Source organism: Meles meles, chromosome 10 (assembly GCF_922984935.1).
Source record: "Meles meles chromosome 10, mMelMel3.1 paternal haplotype, whole genome shotgun sequence".
Taxonomy (NCBI): Eukaryota; Metazoa; Chordata; class Mammalia; order Carnivora; family Mustelidae; genus Meles; species Meles meles.
In genome coordinates this window covers 74,227,000-74,239,701 of record NC_060075.1, presented here as the reverse complement: position 1 = coordinate 74,239,701, position 12,702 = coordinate 74,227,000, and the positions used below count along the sequence as shown (strand labels likewise).

Here is a 12,702-nt window from a genome sequence, read left to right as displayed (position 1 = left end):
TTGTACAAATTATATAATAATGGAAAGCAGGAATGAGGTAACGATAACATTTATTTAAGCATGGTTTAATATGAAAGGGCAATTTACTAGTATTTCAGCATGCTTTAACCCTGGTAGTTTATTTCCTTCAGAACTATTCTGAGCTAATTTACACTTGACATCATTTGGATGTTTTGGCAGCTTCTTTGTTCTTACTACAGCCATTTGCAAGCAAATCAATTACTTAGGTCCCTAGATCTCTTGAATATACGATGAACAACTATAGAATTACCTATAAAACTATCAGGCAATATAGGTTTTATTTCTGCACAAGCCTGGAGATTTGTGGCAACAGTGAGTGATTCTGTAAATGTGAAAAGGATTGAAATTAGAGTCACTAGGCAATGGATGGCTTTAGAACAGGGTGGGAAAGCATTGGGGGGCTCCATTTATATGAATTTGAATACCCTGGTTTCTGCAAACTTCCATTTTCCTCCCCCTTTTTATTTTAATTTGCTCTATGTCAATGAAACAAAACAAAACAAAAAACCCTCAAAAGCCCCAGGAACTCTTTAAGGCTAGACATTATCCAAGAATTGGAACACAAATGTTGGTGACAAGAGTTTCAGATTCCATGTGCCAGTTTCACTGATGACTCACTGGGAACTTGGTATAAGTCACTTAACCTTGTGCTACTTTAGTTCCTGCTGGATGTGTTCAAAAAAGGAGGATGATATTTGATCCTAAAAATAATTAACTAGGGTGACTGTTGAGATTTCTAAGAGGATGTCTAATTATGTAAATTTCTACCATTTTAATAATCATAACCTGTTTGTATGTCTTAATATTTACCCTTTGGCTAAATTCAAAATCTTTACATTCATAAACATATATTTTCTCTCTTTCTTTAATTTCATTTTCCAACTCTATGCCCCAAGTGCTTGGCATTCTTGTTTTGGGGGAGTTTTTTTTTTTTTTTTTTGTTTTGTACTTATAATATCTTTTCATATTGTTTCAGATCAGTAAATCTGTTTCTGCTTTTGCTGGATTCTAGATTCTAATAAAATCCTCTATATTCCATCTTCTTTGGATTAGGATTCATTCCCTTAAAATTTACTGCCAGCATATTAGCCTGGTATTTTTCTTATATGGACAAGATCCATTTATAATAGATGAATAATTTATGAATAACAGAACTAGAAATAAAGTATCTTAAATTTCACATAATTTTTGTTGATGGTCTTCGTCCATCTTATTTGCATGTTAATTACTCCTCATTAATATATCCATCTTGTATATAAGCTGGGAGAGGAAAAATTTCACCATTCAACTCAAAATCAGAATTTTGCAGCTATGAATGTCCCTTGAGGTCACCTAGTTCAAGCCCCTCATTTTACAGATAAGAAAGTAGGCAAGTCACTTACTTATCTAAGGCCACACAACACTAAGAGTTGGATCTCTAGCCACCGTTGCTACCACTCAAGGTCTAATTAATACATATGCATGCTTTAAATTTTTTTTTTAAGATTTTATTTATTTACTTGACAGACAGAGATCACAAGTAGGCAGAGAGGCAGGCAGAGAGAGATGAGGAAGCAGGCTCCCTGGTGAGCAAAGAGCCTGATGCAGAACTTGATCCCAGGACCCTGGGATCATGACCTGAGTCAAAGACAGAGGCTTTAACCCACTGAGCCACCAAGGCGCCCCCATATGCATGCTTTAATTGATGAATTTGATTAAGGTCAACCCATGCTGGGTTCAGCCTCTAGGTAAGCTTATCTGTTTGTATTCAGATTCTGCACTTTTAATTCAGGCGAGCCAAAACAATAACCTTGTGAACTGAAGTTGGGATGGAGAACTGGCACAGATCCATCCTCCCACTGAAAATACATATGCCACACAGATGCTGGATAGTCATCTTGGTTTCTGAGGACAACACATCACTTCTCAGTGGCAGCAAAGCATTCCACATTCATTTGACAATTAATTTACAACCGCTATGAAATAGACATCGTACTTTTTGTATCTAAGGTCCCTGCCCTCAGTGAACTTACATTCTAGGATGAAGATGTGTGTGAAACAAACAACTATGTAAAGAGTTGAGTCCTATAACCGTTCACAATTTAAAAGCATCCAGTTAAAAATTTCCTTCTTTAAGTCACGGTTTCTTGCAAAACTAACCATTTTAATATATAACCAAGAAAGGTTTTTGGTTTTTTTTTTAAAGATTTTATTTATTTACTTGACAGAGAGAGATCAGGAGTAGACAGAGAGGCAGACAGAGAGAGAGGAAGGGAAGCAGGCTCCCTGCTGAGCAGAGAGCCCGATGCGGGGCTCGATCCCAGGACCCTGAGATCATGACCTGAGCCGAAGGCAGCGGCTTAATCCACTGAGCCACCCAGGCGCCCCAAGAAAGGGGTTGTTAAACATATATTGGAAAGTTGGTTATTCATATTTGACAAAGTTTGTTTGGTCCATTACTGTCTCTCCTGTTAGGCCTATTGTATACTATTAGGTATACTGTTAGGTATACTATTGTGATTAGGTCAAGTATTTTTAGAGGTGGGAGAGCTGAAGTTTTGGAGTGGAGTAGATAACAATGCAGTAAATATTATTTTTATGTTTTAAATTAGTATTTTTATTAGTATTTATAACTAACCGTTCTTTGGGTAAAACATTCAAATTATACTTAAAGGTATAAAGGGCAAAGGGAACATTATATTCTGGGTATGCACGCTTCACAGTTCTTTGTTCTTTTTAAATTTTTCTTTATTTATTTGAGAGAGAGAGAGTGAGCACTGTACGCAAGTGGGGGAAAGGGCAGAAGGAAAGGCAGAGAGGCAGAATCTCAAGAGGATTTCGTGCTGAGTGCAGGACCCTATGCAAGGCTCTATCCCATGACCCTGAGATCATGGCCTCAGCTGAAATCAAGAATCAGATGATTAACCCTGGGCCACCCAGGAACCCCTTTGTTCTTTTTAAAGAGAAATATCTTATGCACATAGAAACATAAGTATATTCCCTTCCACAAATGAGTTAATGATTAATATGCTTTTTATTCACTTACCCTAGATATATTTATACATCAATACATACTGATTTATCTCATTAAAAAATGCTTACCTACTGTACCTTTTCTTTGTATGGATATACCATGATTTACTCAGGCAGAAGCTGACCTTAGTTGGAAATACTAAATACTGGGGAGGTGAAATGGAGAATGTGTATCTGTATGTGTATTTACGTATATGAAATAGTCATTGTCAGAGTAAATAGAATAGGCACAGACATACAGTAGTCAAAGTATTCATTATTCATGTATTTGTTTAAAGATTTTATTTATTTATTTGACAAGGAGAGAGAGCACAGGTGGGGAGGAGGCAGGCAGAGGGGGAAGGAGAAGAAAGCTGCACGCTGAGGAGAGAGCCAGATGGACCTGAGGCTTGCGCCCAAGACCCCGGGATCATGACCCGAGCTGAGCTGAAGGTAGACACTTAATTGACCGAGCCACCCAGGCGCCCTGTAGTCAAAGTTTATTAAATTAATAACTATTTCATCTTTGTTGACTGGTAGATAGAACCCATCAGTATTTTGATTGGTTGCCTTTTGTCTTTTTATTCATAGCTTCTGATAACTTTCTCCCTAACTGGAGGAAGCGGTAAAAGTCAAACTTCTTCCTGTCTGAGGACATACTTGTGCAGCCTGTAATATCTAAATATGGTCACTGGGACCCAACATCCTTGCATTTTTAACTCATATTCTTGATGAATTCCCCACCCTCCTTTGCTCCCCACTTGGCTTGACTTCCTGTCTTTTATCAGCAGCAATCTATCAAGACCCTATAATGTGCTCAGTACAGAGCAGAACAAATCCAAGTGTTCTACCTCACAATTTAAGGAAGGCAGGGGGTTAGTTTTTATTTTAAGATAAAAGTCTTTTAACAAAACACAAACTCCCCAAAACTTCCTTTAAACCAAACAGGATTGTCACTCGTTCACAAGCTCTTATTACTTACACAGCCAGATGACTCAAGATTACTAAATTTCTATTCATAAGGAGTTTGCTGGCCCCAAATCAACATTCAGGCCCTCCCCCATCTTCCTTCTCTCTCCCCTGGGAGACTGACGTTTGGAGGGCTCGCTCGCTGCACCACGTTTTAACAGAATGAAGATATTGTGTGTTTGCTGCCTGAACTGTTTGTTCTGGGATTTTAAAAAACCTCCCCTAACCCTCTCCTTTTTAAATTTTATTTTTTTGAGGGGAGGGGAGAGGAGGTCACAATCTTTTTGGCCTCCAAGTCTTCCAATTTGGAAATATATTCTAAAACTGATAGAGACGAAGGACTTCTGTTTGCTATTTACCAGGGAACTGGGTGTTCATATCAGAAATTAGCTTCATCTACATTCCCATCAGTCACTCAGAGTGACACAGGGGTGAAGGAAACAGCACTAGCCCTGCCTTGGGGGTCAGAGATGACGCTTCTACCCTGCACTTGACCCCTAAAAAACGGGCCCACCTTTCCCTTTGGATCTTTCACTTCACAGTCTCCTGGGCAAAACTGGAAAAAAAAAAAAAAATCCTCGTCAAACCTGAGTGGTCCCCACGCCTTTCCATTCCCGGACTCAGAGGCAGTGGTGGCGGCCACCTCCTCTTCCCAACTCCTCGCTCTTTTCACACGCGTTCGTGGCAAGGAGAAAACCACTCAGATAAATGATCGCCATCCAGAGCCTTCCCTTTAGGGGGCCTCCCCACAGAGTGAGACGGAGTCCCAGTCGCTGCCAGTTGCCAGCCTTGCTTGTTCGAGGCCCTCCGCCGGGCCGGGGGCCTGTCCCAGAGCGCGCGGGCGGGGCGGGGTGGGCAGGGCCGGGGGAGGCGCGCGGGGGCGGCCGGGAGGGGGCGCCGCGGGGGCGTGAGCCGGGCTGAGAGGCCCAAGGCGGACGCTGACTTCGAGCCCGGGAGCCGAGGTCCCGCGGGGGTTCCGCGCCCGGGGTCCTTTGCCCAGGGAAGGCGGGGCAGAGACGGCGGGAGGGGCAGTGAGGGCGGGGCGGGTGGCGGTTCCGCGCCGCGGATCTTTTCTCCCGAATCCCCGAAACTCGGGGCTGAGAACTTCTCCCCGCCTGTGCCTCGCGCACCCTGCGACCCCCGGCTCCAGCACCTTGTGCTCAGCCCGCCCCCTCCCCGCCTCCGGCCGCGCCGCCCCCACTGCCCGCCGCCCGCCCCGCTGCTCTCGGTTACAAAGGAGGGAAAATGAGCCGGGCGGCGGCGGCTGCGATGGCGGCCGCCCCCGGCACCACGTAGAACGCCCCCGCCCGCCCATCCGCGGCCCAGGCCCGAGAGGAGCCTGCAGCTCGCCACTCGCCTCCCGAGCCCAGTGCGTCGCCTCCTGGCCGGAGGAGGAGATAGTGAAGGAGGAGGAGGAGGCGCCGCCTTCTTGCCGCGCGCCCTCGCCGTTGTCTGCGCTTCGCTCTGGACCAGTTTGGGGAAGTTGCTGGAGCCCAGTGTCGCCCAGATGTGCGACCTCATTGAGCCGCAGCCCGCCGAGAAGATCGGCAAGATGAAGAAGTTGCGGAGAACTTTGTCGGAGAGTTTCAGCCGCATTGGTGAGTGGCGCGCTGCCCCGGGCACCCGGCCCGTCGCCCCCGGCGCCGGTGCCTCCTCCCCGCGCTTCTGGCACCACCAATGCAGCGGCCACCCCGGCCGGCGTGGGGTGCTCTGCGAGCGGTCGGTGGAGGGAACAGTGCCCGGACCTGGGGGGAGGGCGACAATGGAAAGGAGAGACACCCCTCTCCTTTCGGATCTCGGTTCGTTTGTAGATGATCTTAGCCTACAATTTGGGTTCCGTCTCTCGCCACGGGCGCTCGAGCTGTCGCGCCTGCGGTGGACAGGCAATGGGACTCCCCGGGCCCCACTGCGCACCCGGCTGCGCGGTCGCCTGGGTTACTTGTTATTTTTTTTGCGCGCAGGCTCTGCCCTGGGGTGTTTAGTCAATAATTTAGCTTTGAAAATTGGTGAGACGCTGAGCTGTGCCTTGTTACTGTTTAACACATCCAACCTAAAGCGAAGTGGGGCAGATACCTTGGGACCTTTTGTTCGGTACTTCTGGTCCTCGAAAGCGGGATTTGGCTGTTCCGTCCTGAGCTCTCTGAATCTTTCCATTGCAGCAAATAAATGCGCGCTGTGAACTTCTCTGAACATTTAGGAATAAGTGTCCCGAACTTCTTAGATTTACCAGAGCCAGAGCTCCAGAGCTATTGTCTTTAAACCAGCCAGCCAATCAACCAACTGATCTACAAATAAAAAACGACTGAGAAATGTTTAGGACATTTAAGATTAAATCCATGTCACAAACTGTACAGGATGACAACTGTATTATGTGGAATGGGTTTCTTAGCTTTTTGGGATTGGCCGTAGAAAACCCCCCTTAAGACGGTGGCTGCTTCCTCTAACATTATAACTTTCATTTATATAGGTAACTGTTTGCAGCAAGAGAATCCTACAAGCACTAAAAATAACCCCTCAGATTCCCTAAGAAGCCTTCTAGCCCTTGTTTCACTTATTTAACATGTCATCCATGTTAATGAACATGTTAATGGAAATTAAGCATAAGGTACTTAATTCCTTAAAATAAACTCCTGGGGTGCATATGAGTATTGTAGTCATCCTTCCATCCCTTCCTTTAAAAATCATTCTATAAGTGCGCTCTAAAATATGCAAACTTTGTTCAAGTAAGAGAAAATAATGGATCAAAATTTAGCCAAATTCCTTTAACTTAAAATTTCCTATTGGTATACCAAGTTTCTCCCAAAATGACTGTAAAGTTATGGTGTGAAACCAATATTTAATCCTGGTTTTACTTATTACATGTATTGGATATTTGCAGTTTCACTTTTACTTAGGGATGCATATGAAGAGTTTCTACATGCGAATGAAGTTTGAAGCCAGGAGGAATGTGAGAGAGCAAGGTGTTGAGTTGGTGTGCATTTTTGAGGAGGATGTTCAGCTCAGGACCCATACCATTACAGAGGCAGGTTCTGGAGTCCATTAAGCCCTGTTCTAAAACACATTAACTGTATATTTACTAATGCTAATGACTCTGTTGGAGCCCTTCCAGTTTGTGTTAAATAATTCATTGCAGTTGAATCTCAGTAAGAAACCAAGGACATTAATACAAAAATTCCTTATGTTTAAGCGATTTCAAGATTTTGATAGACAATCAGTAAAATTTGGATTAACTACAATGCTGGCAAATGGGGGTATTACAGTTAATTGGATTTTCTAGCTTACTGAGATTTAGTGATGTGAAACTCCTTTTGATTCCAGCACTTGTTAAAATATCTTCTAAGATCTGGTAGATTTTACTTCCTCCCTTTCAGAAACAATACAGTGCAGTGAACATAACTGATTGTTGCTTGTATTGATGGAAGGTCATGATTCTGCATAGTAACTCTCATTCTGGAGAACTGTAAAAGGAGATAAAGAGGTCTTATGTGTTTATGCTTGTATAGCAAACCCAAGACATGCATTGGAAATGGGGTTGCAGAAAAATTAATCTGTATTATCTATGTATTTTCTTTATGTTTTATTTACAGAGTTACAAAGCAATAAAATCAGTTTGATTATGTAAAGATTTTAAGGTGCTTGAGGCTATTGAATGGAATTTTTACTCTGGGATTATGTAGTGCATAGATTAAGGGTGTGGGCTGTGTTTTCAGACCATTGGGGATTTGCCATCTTGCCACTTGTAGTAGCTATGTGACCTTGGATAGGTCCCTCAACTTCTGAGCTTCAGTTTTTCATGTACAACTCAGTTTTGTTACTGGCACTTAATGAAATAATGCATATGATGTCCTGCGTGGTATGTAGTGCAGACTCAGTAGGTGTTTGTAATGTTATTATTGGTGATTATATCATATTGATGTAATTGATCTTCTAGGTTGGAAGCAAGAGAAATAAGGGGAAGAAGTGGCCACTGACTTTATAGTCTAAAAACAGGATGGGTTTTGGAGTTAGTATGGTTTGGGTTTGAACCCTGTTTTCCCAGCTTGCTGTGTGTGTGCCTTGGGCAATTAGCAGAATATCCCTAAACCCCAGAGTCCACATGTATGAATTTTCTCAAGGTTGTTGTGAAGAATAAATCAGGTAGGGCACATAAAATATCTAGTGCATGTGAAGAACAGTACTGGAGGCTGATATTCTTCCTTCCCATTTCTGTTTATTCCCCATCTTCCTCTTGTCTTCATTGGTACTTCATGAGGAGATCAAAGAGTGAATGGTTTATTCTTTTTTTTTTTTTTTTAAGATTCTTTCTTTCTTTATTTGACAGACAGAGATCGCAGGTAGGCAGAGAGGCAGCCAGAGAGAGAGGAAGGGAAAGCAGGCTCCCTGCTGAGCAGAGAGCCAGATGTGGGGCTTGATCCCAGGACCCTGGGATCATGACCTAAGCTGAAGGCAGAGGCTTTAACCCACTGAGCCACACAGGTGCCCCTGAATGGTTTATTCTTGTTGAGTAATCTGACATTTCAATATATTCATTCCCTTTAACCAATCTATGATGGCTTTTGAAATAAGCATACTGACTTAATTTTGCTTTTTTAGTATGATTCAAAAATAAAGCTTGTTATATGGCAAAATATACAGTATTGTTTAGCCATGAGAAATTAGTCATCTATAGAAAATGAGGATAATTTTTGAAAGTATGTGATATTCAATGTTTATTATTAACAATTTTGACTATATAAAAGTGGTAACGCTAATGTTTAATTTTTTCACACATGAATGATCATGTCAACTTTGTCACTACCCATCCCAAAAACAGCTGATCTGAGATTACTATATAAGGTCTAATAAAACACATTTGCTTTCAAACCATAGCACTCTAATTTATGACATCTGCCAGAGAATGACTTTAACACAGTTATAGTTCTTTAAAAGATGGGTGTGGGGCGCCTGGGTGGCTCAGTGGGTTAAAGCCTCTGCCTTCGGCTCAGGTCATGATCCCAGGATCTTGGGATGGAGTCCCGCATCGGGCTCTCTGCTCAGCAGGGAGCCTGCTTCCTCCTCTCTCTGCCTGCCTCTCTGCCTACTTGTGATCTCCCTCTGTTAAATAAATAAATAAAATCTTAAAAAAAAAAAAAAAAGATGGGTGTAATTGAATTTCAAAGTCATCCTCTGATTTCAGTGGTGAGTGTTTGTCGTTTTCTGTTAAATAGTGTCAGTGCGTTCACTTATTTAGGAACTCCTGCAGTTGTCTCATGTTTTTCTTTCTTTCTTCCTTTTTTAAAATTTTGGTTAGCATAAAAAATGGCAAATGGGAACTTAGTTGTTAAAATGTTTATATTAAAATCCTTTTCCCCTTTTCTTCTTTCTTTTAATTTTTTAATGATAGTCTAGGAGGAGGAAGGTTTTCTGTAATATCTGGTCTAAGATTAAGGTCAAACTGGCATTTCTTCATATTCATTTGAATGCATTTCTTCATACTTGGATTAATTTGAAGAGAAAGGAAGTTTATACTCTGTGATACTAGGGATGAACCCCGTCTATACCATTTCTTTAAAAGGTGTAGTTTGTGAGAGAGCTGAATGAAATGAAGAGGCTATGGATACACTGAATTTTGGGGTTTGTTACCCTGTGCTGTAAGTGTGTAATGTGGGGTCCAGCTGTCATTTGCTAAGTCCATTCTTAAGGGTAAAGGTTCAGGCTCAGAATTTAAATATAGTACCATATTCTCTCCCAAAGTAGTGTTAGAAGATTTTAATTTGCAAACTATGAAATGGAATTTTTATCTATGATCCTTTCGTAGCAGAAAAGTGTATATGGTTTTCATATGCCAAAACTTTAGCATTTGTGTCTCAGAATGTAAGAGGCTATGATTTTGCCATTGAGGTAGAACGCATTAATTTAACAAATAATTATTGAGTAGCTTGTATGTGCCAGGTAGTGTGCTGCCATTCAGACTTGGCGGCCACTGTTACCAGTCCTTGAGGACTTTAAGGGAATACAGGCAATGAATGGGCATTGGCAATATAGAGTGTCAGATTTTACCAGGAAGATTAGCATGATTTGCTATTGGAGAGTATAGGAAGGATACCACTTTAGTCTTGGTGAGATCATGGAAAGCTGTCTAGAGGAAGCAATGTCTGAGCAGAGGACTAAATACGATACCTGATTATCTTCAATGATTTAATATATACCCCTTTGTTAACCTATAAAAATGTGATATGCTTGCTATTCCAACACATTGTCAAAGACAGTTGTGAGTTTACATTTACATGAATGATTAATGACAATCAGGGAATATAATCAATAATGAGATGTTTTGTGCTTGTTTGGGTCAGAGTTTATTCATCAATGACCTGATAAATATTTGGCAGAGACATCTTTAATTGGCCTTTGTTGTTACTGTGAATTGCTGTTGAGGGCAAGGATTCAGTATTTATAAGAAACTGAATAAGGTGTCAACAAAGTTGTAGATTTTTTAGGTCTTAAAATATTCTTCCCTGTGGTATCTTGGGCTTGAGAATAGAGTGCCAGGGAGAGAATCTAGTTTCCTGCTCCTTATATTTTAGAAAATACACCTGCAATTCCTCTTCCATTTCTTCCTTCTCTTTTTGCACTTAGACCCCACCTCTTTATCTAGAATGGTGAAGAACTTAGGAGGCCAGCAGGAAATAGTCCCGTCCGGATGTCGAAGACATTTTAGTTTTTTGCTTTCTCTCAGCTTGAGGGTCTTCATTCTGTTTGCAGTTCCTCAAAGTATTGTATTGACTAGTAGTTGATAGTAGTTCCAATTTGATGCTTTGCTTAAGAAAACCCATGGCTAAATTTGGGAACTTTTATCATGTCCCAAGTAAATAAAGTATAGAAAGTTTGTGCTGTGAATTATAAGCTTGGTGCTTTAGCTTTGCATTTTGCATGACAGCCACATATTTTTTCATTAATCTTTGTTAAATGAGCTGGGTATGAGACTGTACAGTGATTGACTTTGTATTTGAAATCAATGAGGTAATCAGTTATTATCTCCCCCATTTTTTTTTTTTTTTAGATGGAACAACTTGCCTGTATTTCTGTAGGTCACTAATACCTTATCTAGGAATCCCCACTCAAGTATGTTGATTAGAGGACATGCCTTAGGTTTGAGGGAAGTGAGGGTTATAGTTTAGTAACATGGTTGGCTGATATTTAAAGAAATCCTTCTAGATGAGAAGTTTTACATTTTGAGTTAAAATATAGCCATTAAGAATCATCTAGGCTCTTATAGCTTTCCATCAAAATAGCTTATTTTAGATTTAATGTAAGTTAAAGCAAATACATAATAAAATGTGTGTAAGTAATTGAATGCAAGATAAGCCATTTGAAACTAGGAGAAAGGGCTGTCTTTTAATTTTTCATTCAGAAGAAGCTGTCCTCCAATAAAGCAAGTAGAGAAATTTATTACAGATCAATTTCTTAGGCATAAAAGAGAAAAACTAAGCATTAAACTTTCAGAAACATTTTAGCCTCAGTCTCCCTCATCCACCTTAACTCTCTACAACCACATCTATAGTAGGAAACAGAAAATATCCTTTTCAAGATTGCTCGGCTATATAGTATAAGCTCTGAAATGATGGCTTCAGTTTAAGCACATGACTTCTCTCAGAGCTTAATTGCTAACATAATTTGCTTCCATTGCTTTTGTTAGAACATAGCTTTCCAAGTAAGAGCTACACAAGTGCTTCTATCCTGACTAGAACTCTCTACTATAGACCAGTAAACACCTATGCACAATTCTATAAATTGGGAACATTTCTCCAACTAGTGGTTTCAGCTCAATTAGTTCCTTTGTGCATTCTCCTTAATATGAAACATTCCAAGTAATTGTAGGATTTAAGGAACTAGGGTGTTTGCCAACAATGCGTGAAATACTTCTCTTTCTCTTTAGAGTAATAAAATTCCAGTTCTGAAGCCATGCATATTTAAATCAATTTTAAGTATTTGCTAACTCATAAAATATTCTGAATGTATTGTTTCCTTTGGTGATACTTTGTTGTAAAATAGATCATGCTGAAATGCTTGAATTATGTCTCTGCAGTGCTTATTTTACATGCTTAGTCTTTACTCACTGCATTTAAACTTCTCACGGCATGAAAATCTCATTCAGGGCACTGTGCAGAGCGAGTGTCATCCTGACAATGGGTTTGGAAGGACCACACACCGTGCCTGATGAGATATGCTCAAAACCCAGAAGTTGAAGGGGAAATTTCTTTACAATTACTTTTTGATGCTTTCCTACTTTTCATTAAAACATTTTCCTACCAAAGAAGAGCTAGGGGAAAGATGCACATACTTCTTTTCCATACTTAGGAGGATCACCCATTTACATATTTATGAAAGTGTTTCACAAAGATGCATGCTGTGCCATTCTCTGTCTCATTTCAGCTTTCCTATTTGTATGATAACATTGTTATTCAGGTTGGGGTGCAGTTTTACTTTCTGAAATGAAAACACCATACTGCTTTGTTTTCTTTCTGTTTTCTAGGGCTTAGATGCTTAGTCTCTTTGAGATGTTTCACAATAACTGTTTCCTTTCCCTTTTTATTTTATAGCTTTGAAGAAAGACGACACCACCTTTGATGAGGTAGGTTAAATTTCTTTATCTAATGTTAGATGTATTTAATTACCGCCAGGTACAGTTAATAGGTGCCAACTTCGCACTTAGGAAAAAAAACGCCTTAAAAAAAAAAAAGA

General features: G+C 40.8%; 1 protein-coding gene across 3 annotated transcripts in view; it reads left to right on the top strand.

Moving 5' to 3' along the window:
* CDK14 (cyclin dependent kinase 14) overlaps positions 1-12,702 on the top strand; it is a 723,342-nt gene that overhangs the window by 65,136 nt on the left and 645,504 nt on the right. For 2 of the 3 annotated variants that reach the window (XM_046020428.1, XM_046020427.1), the window contains exons 1-2: positions 5,029-5,579; positions 12,561-12,592. In XM_046020428.1, coding sequence (XP_045876384.1) covers positions 5,489-5,579; positions 12,561-12,592 — 123 coding nt within the window. In that variant the 5' untranslated portion in view covers positions 5,029-5,488. Of the gene's footprint in view, positions 1-5,028; positions 5,580-12,560; positions 12,593-12,702 lie in introns of those variants that run through there. The other variant, XM_046020430.1, reaches the window with a different exon arrangement.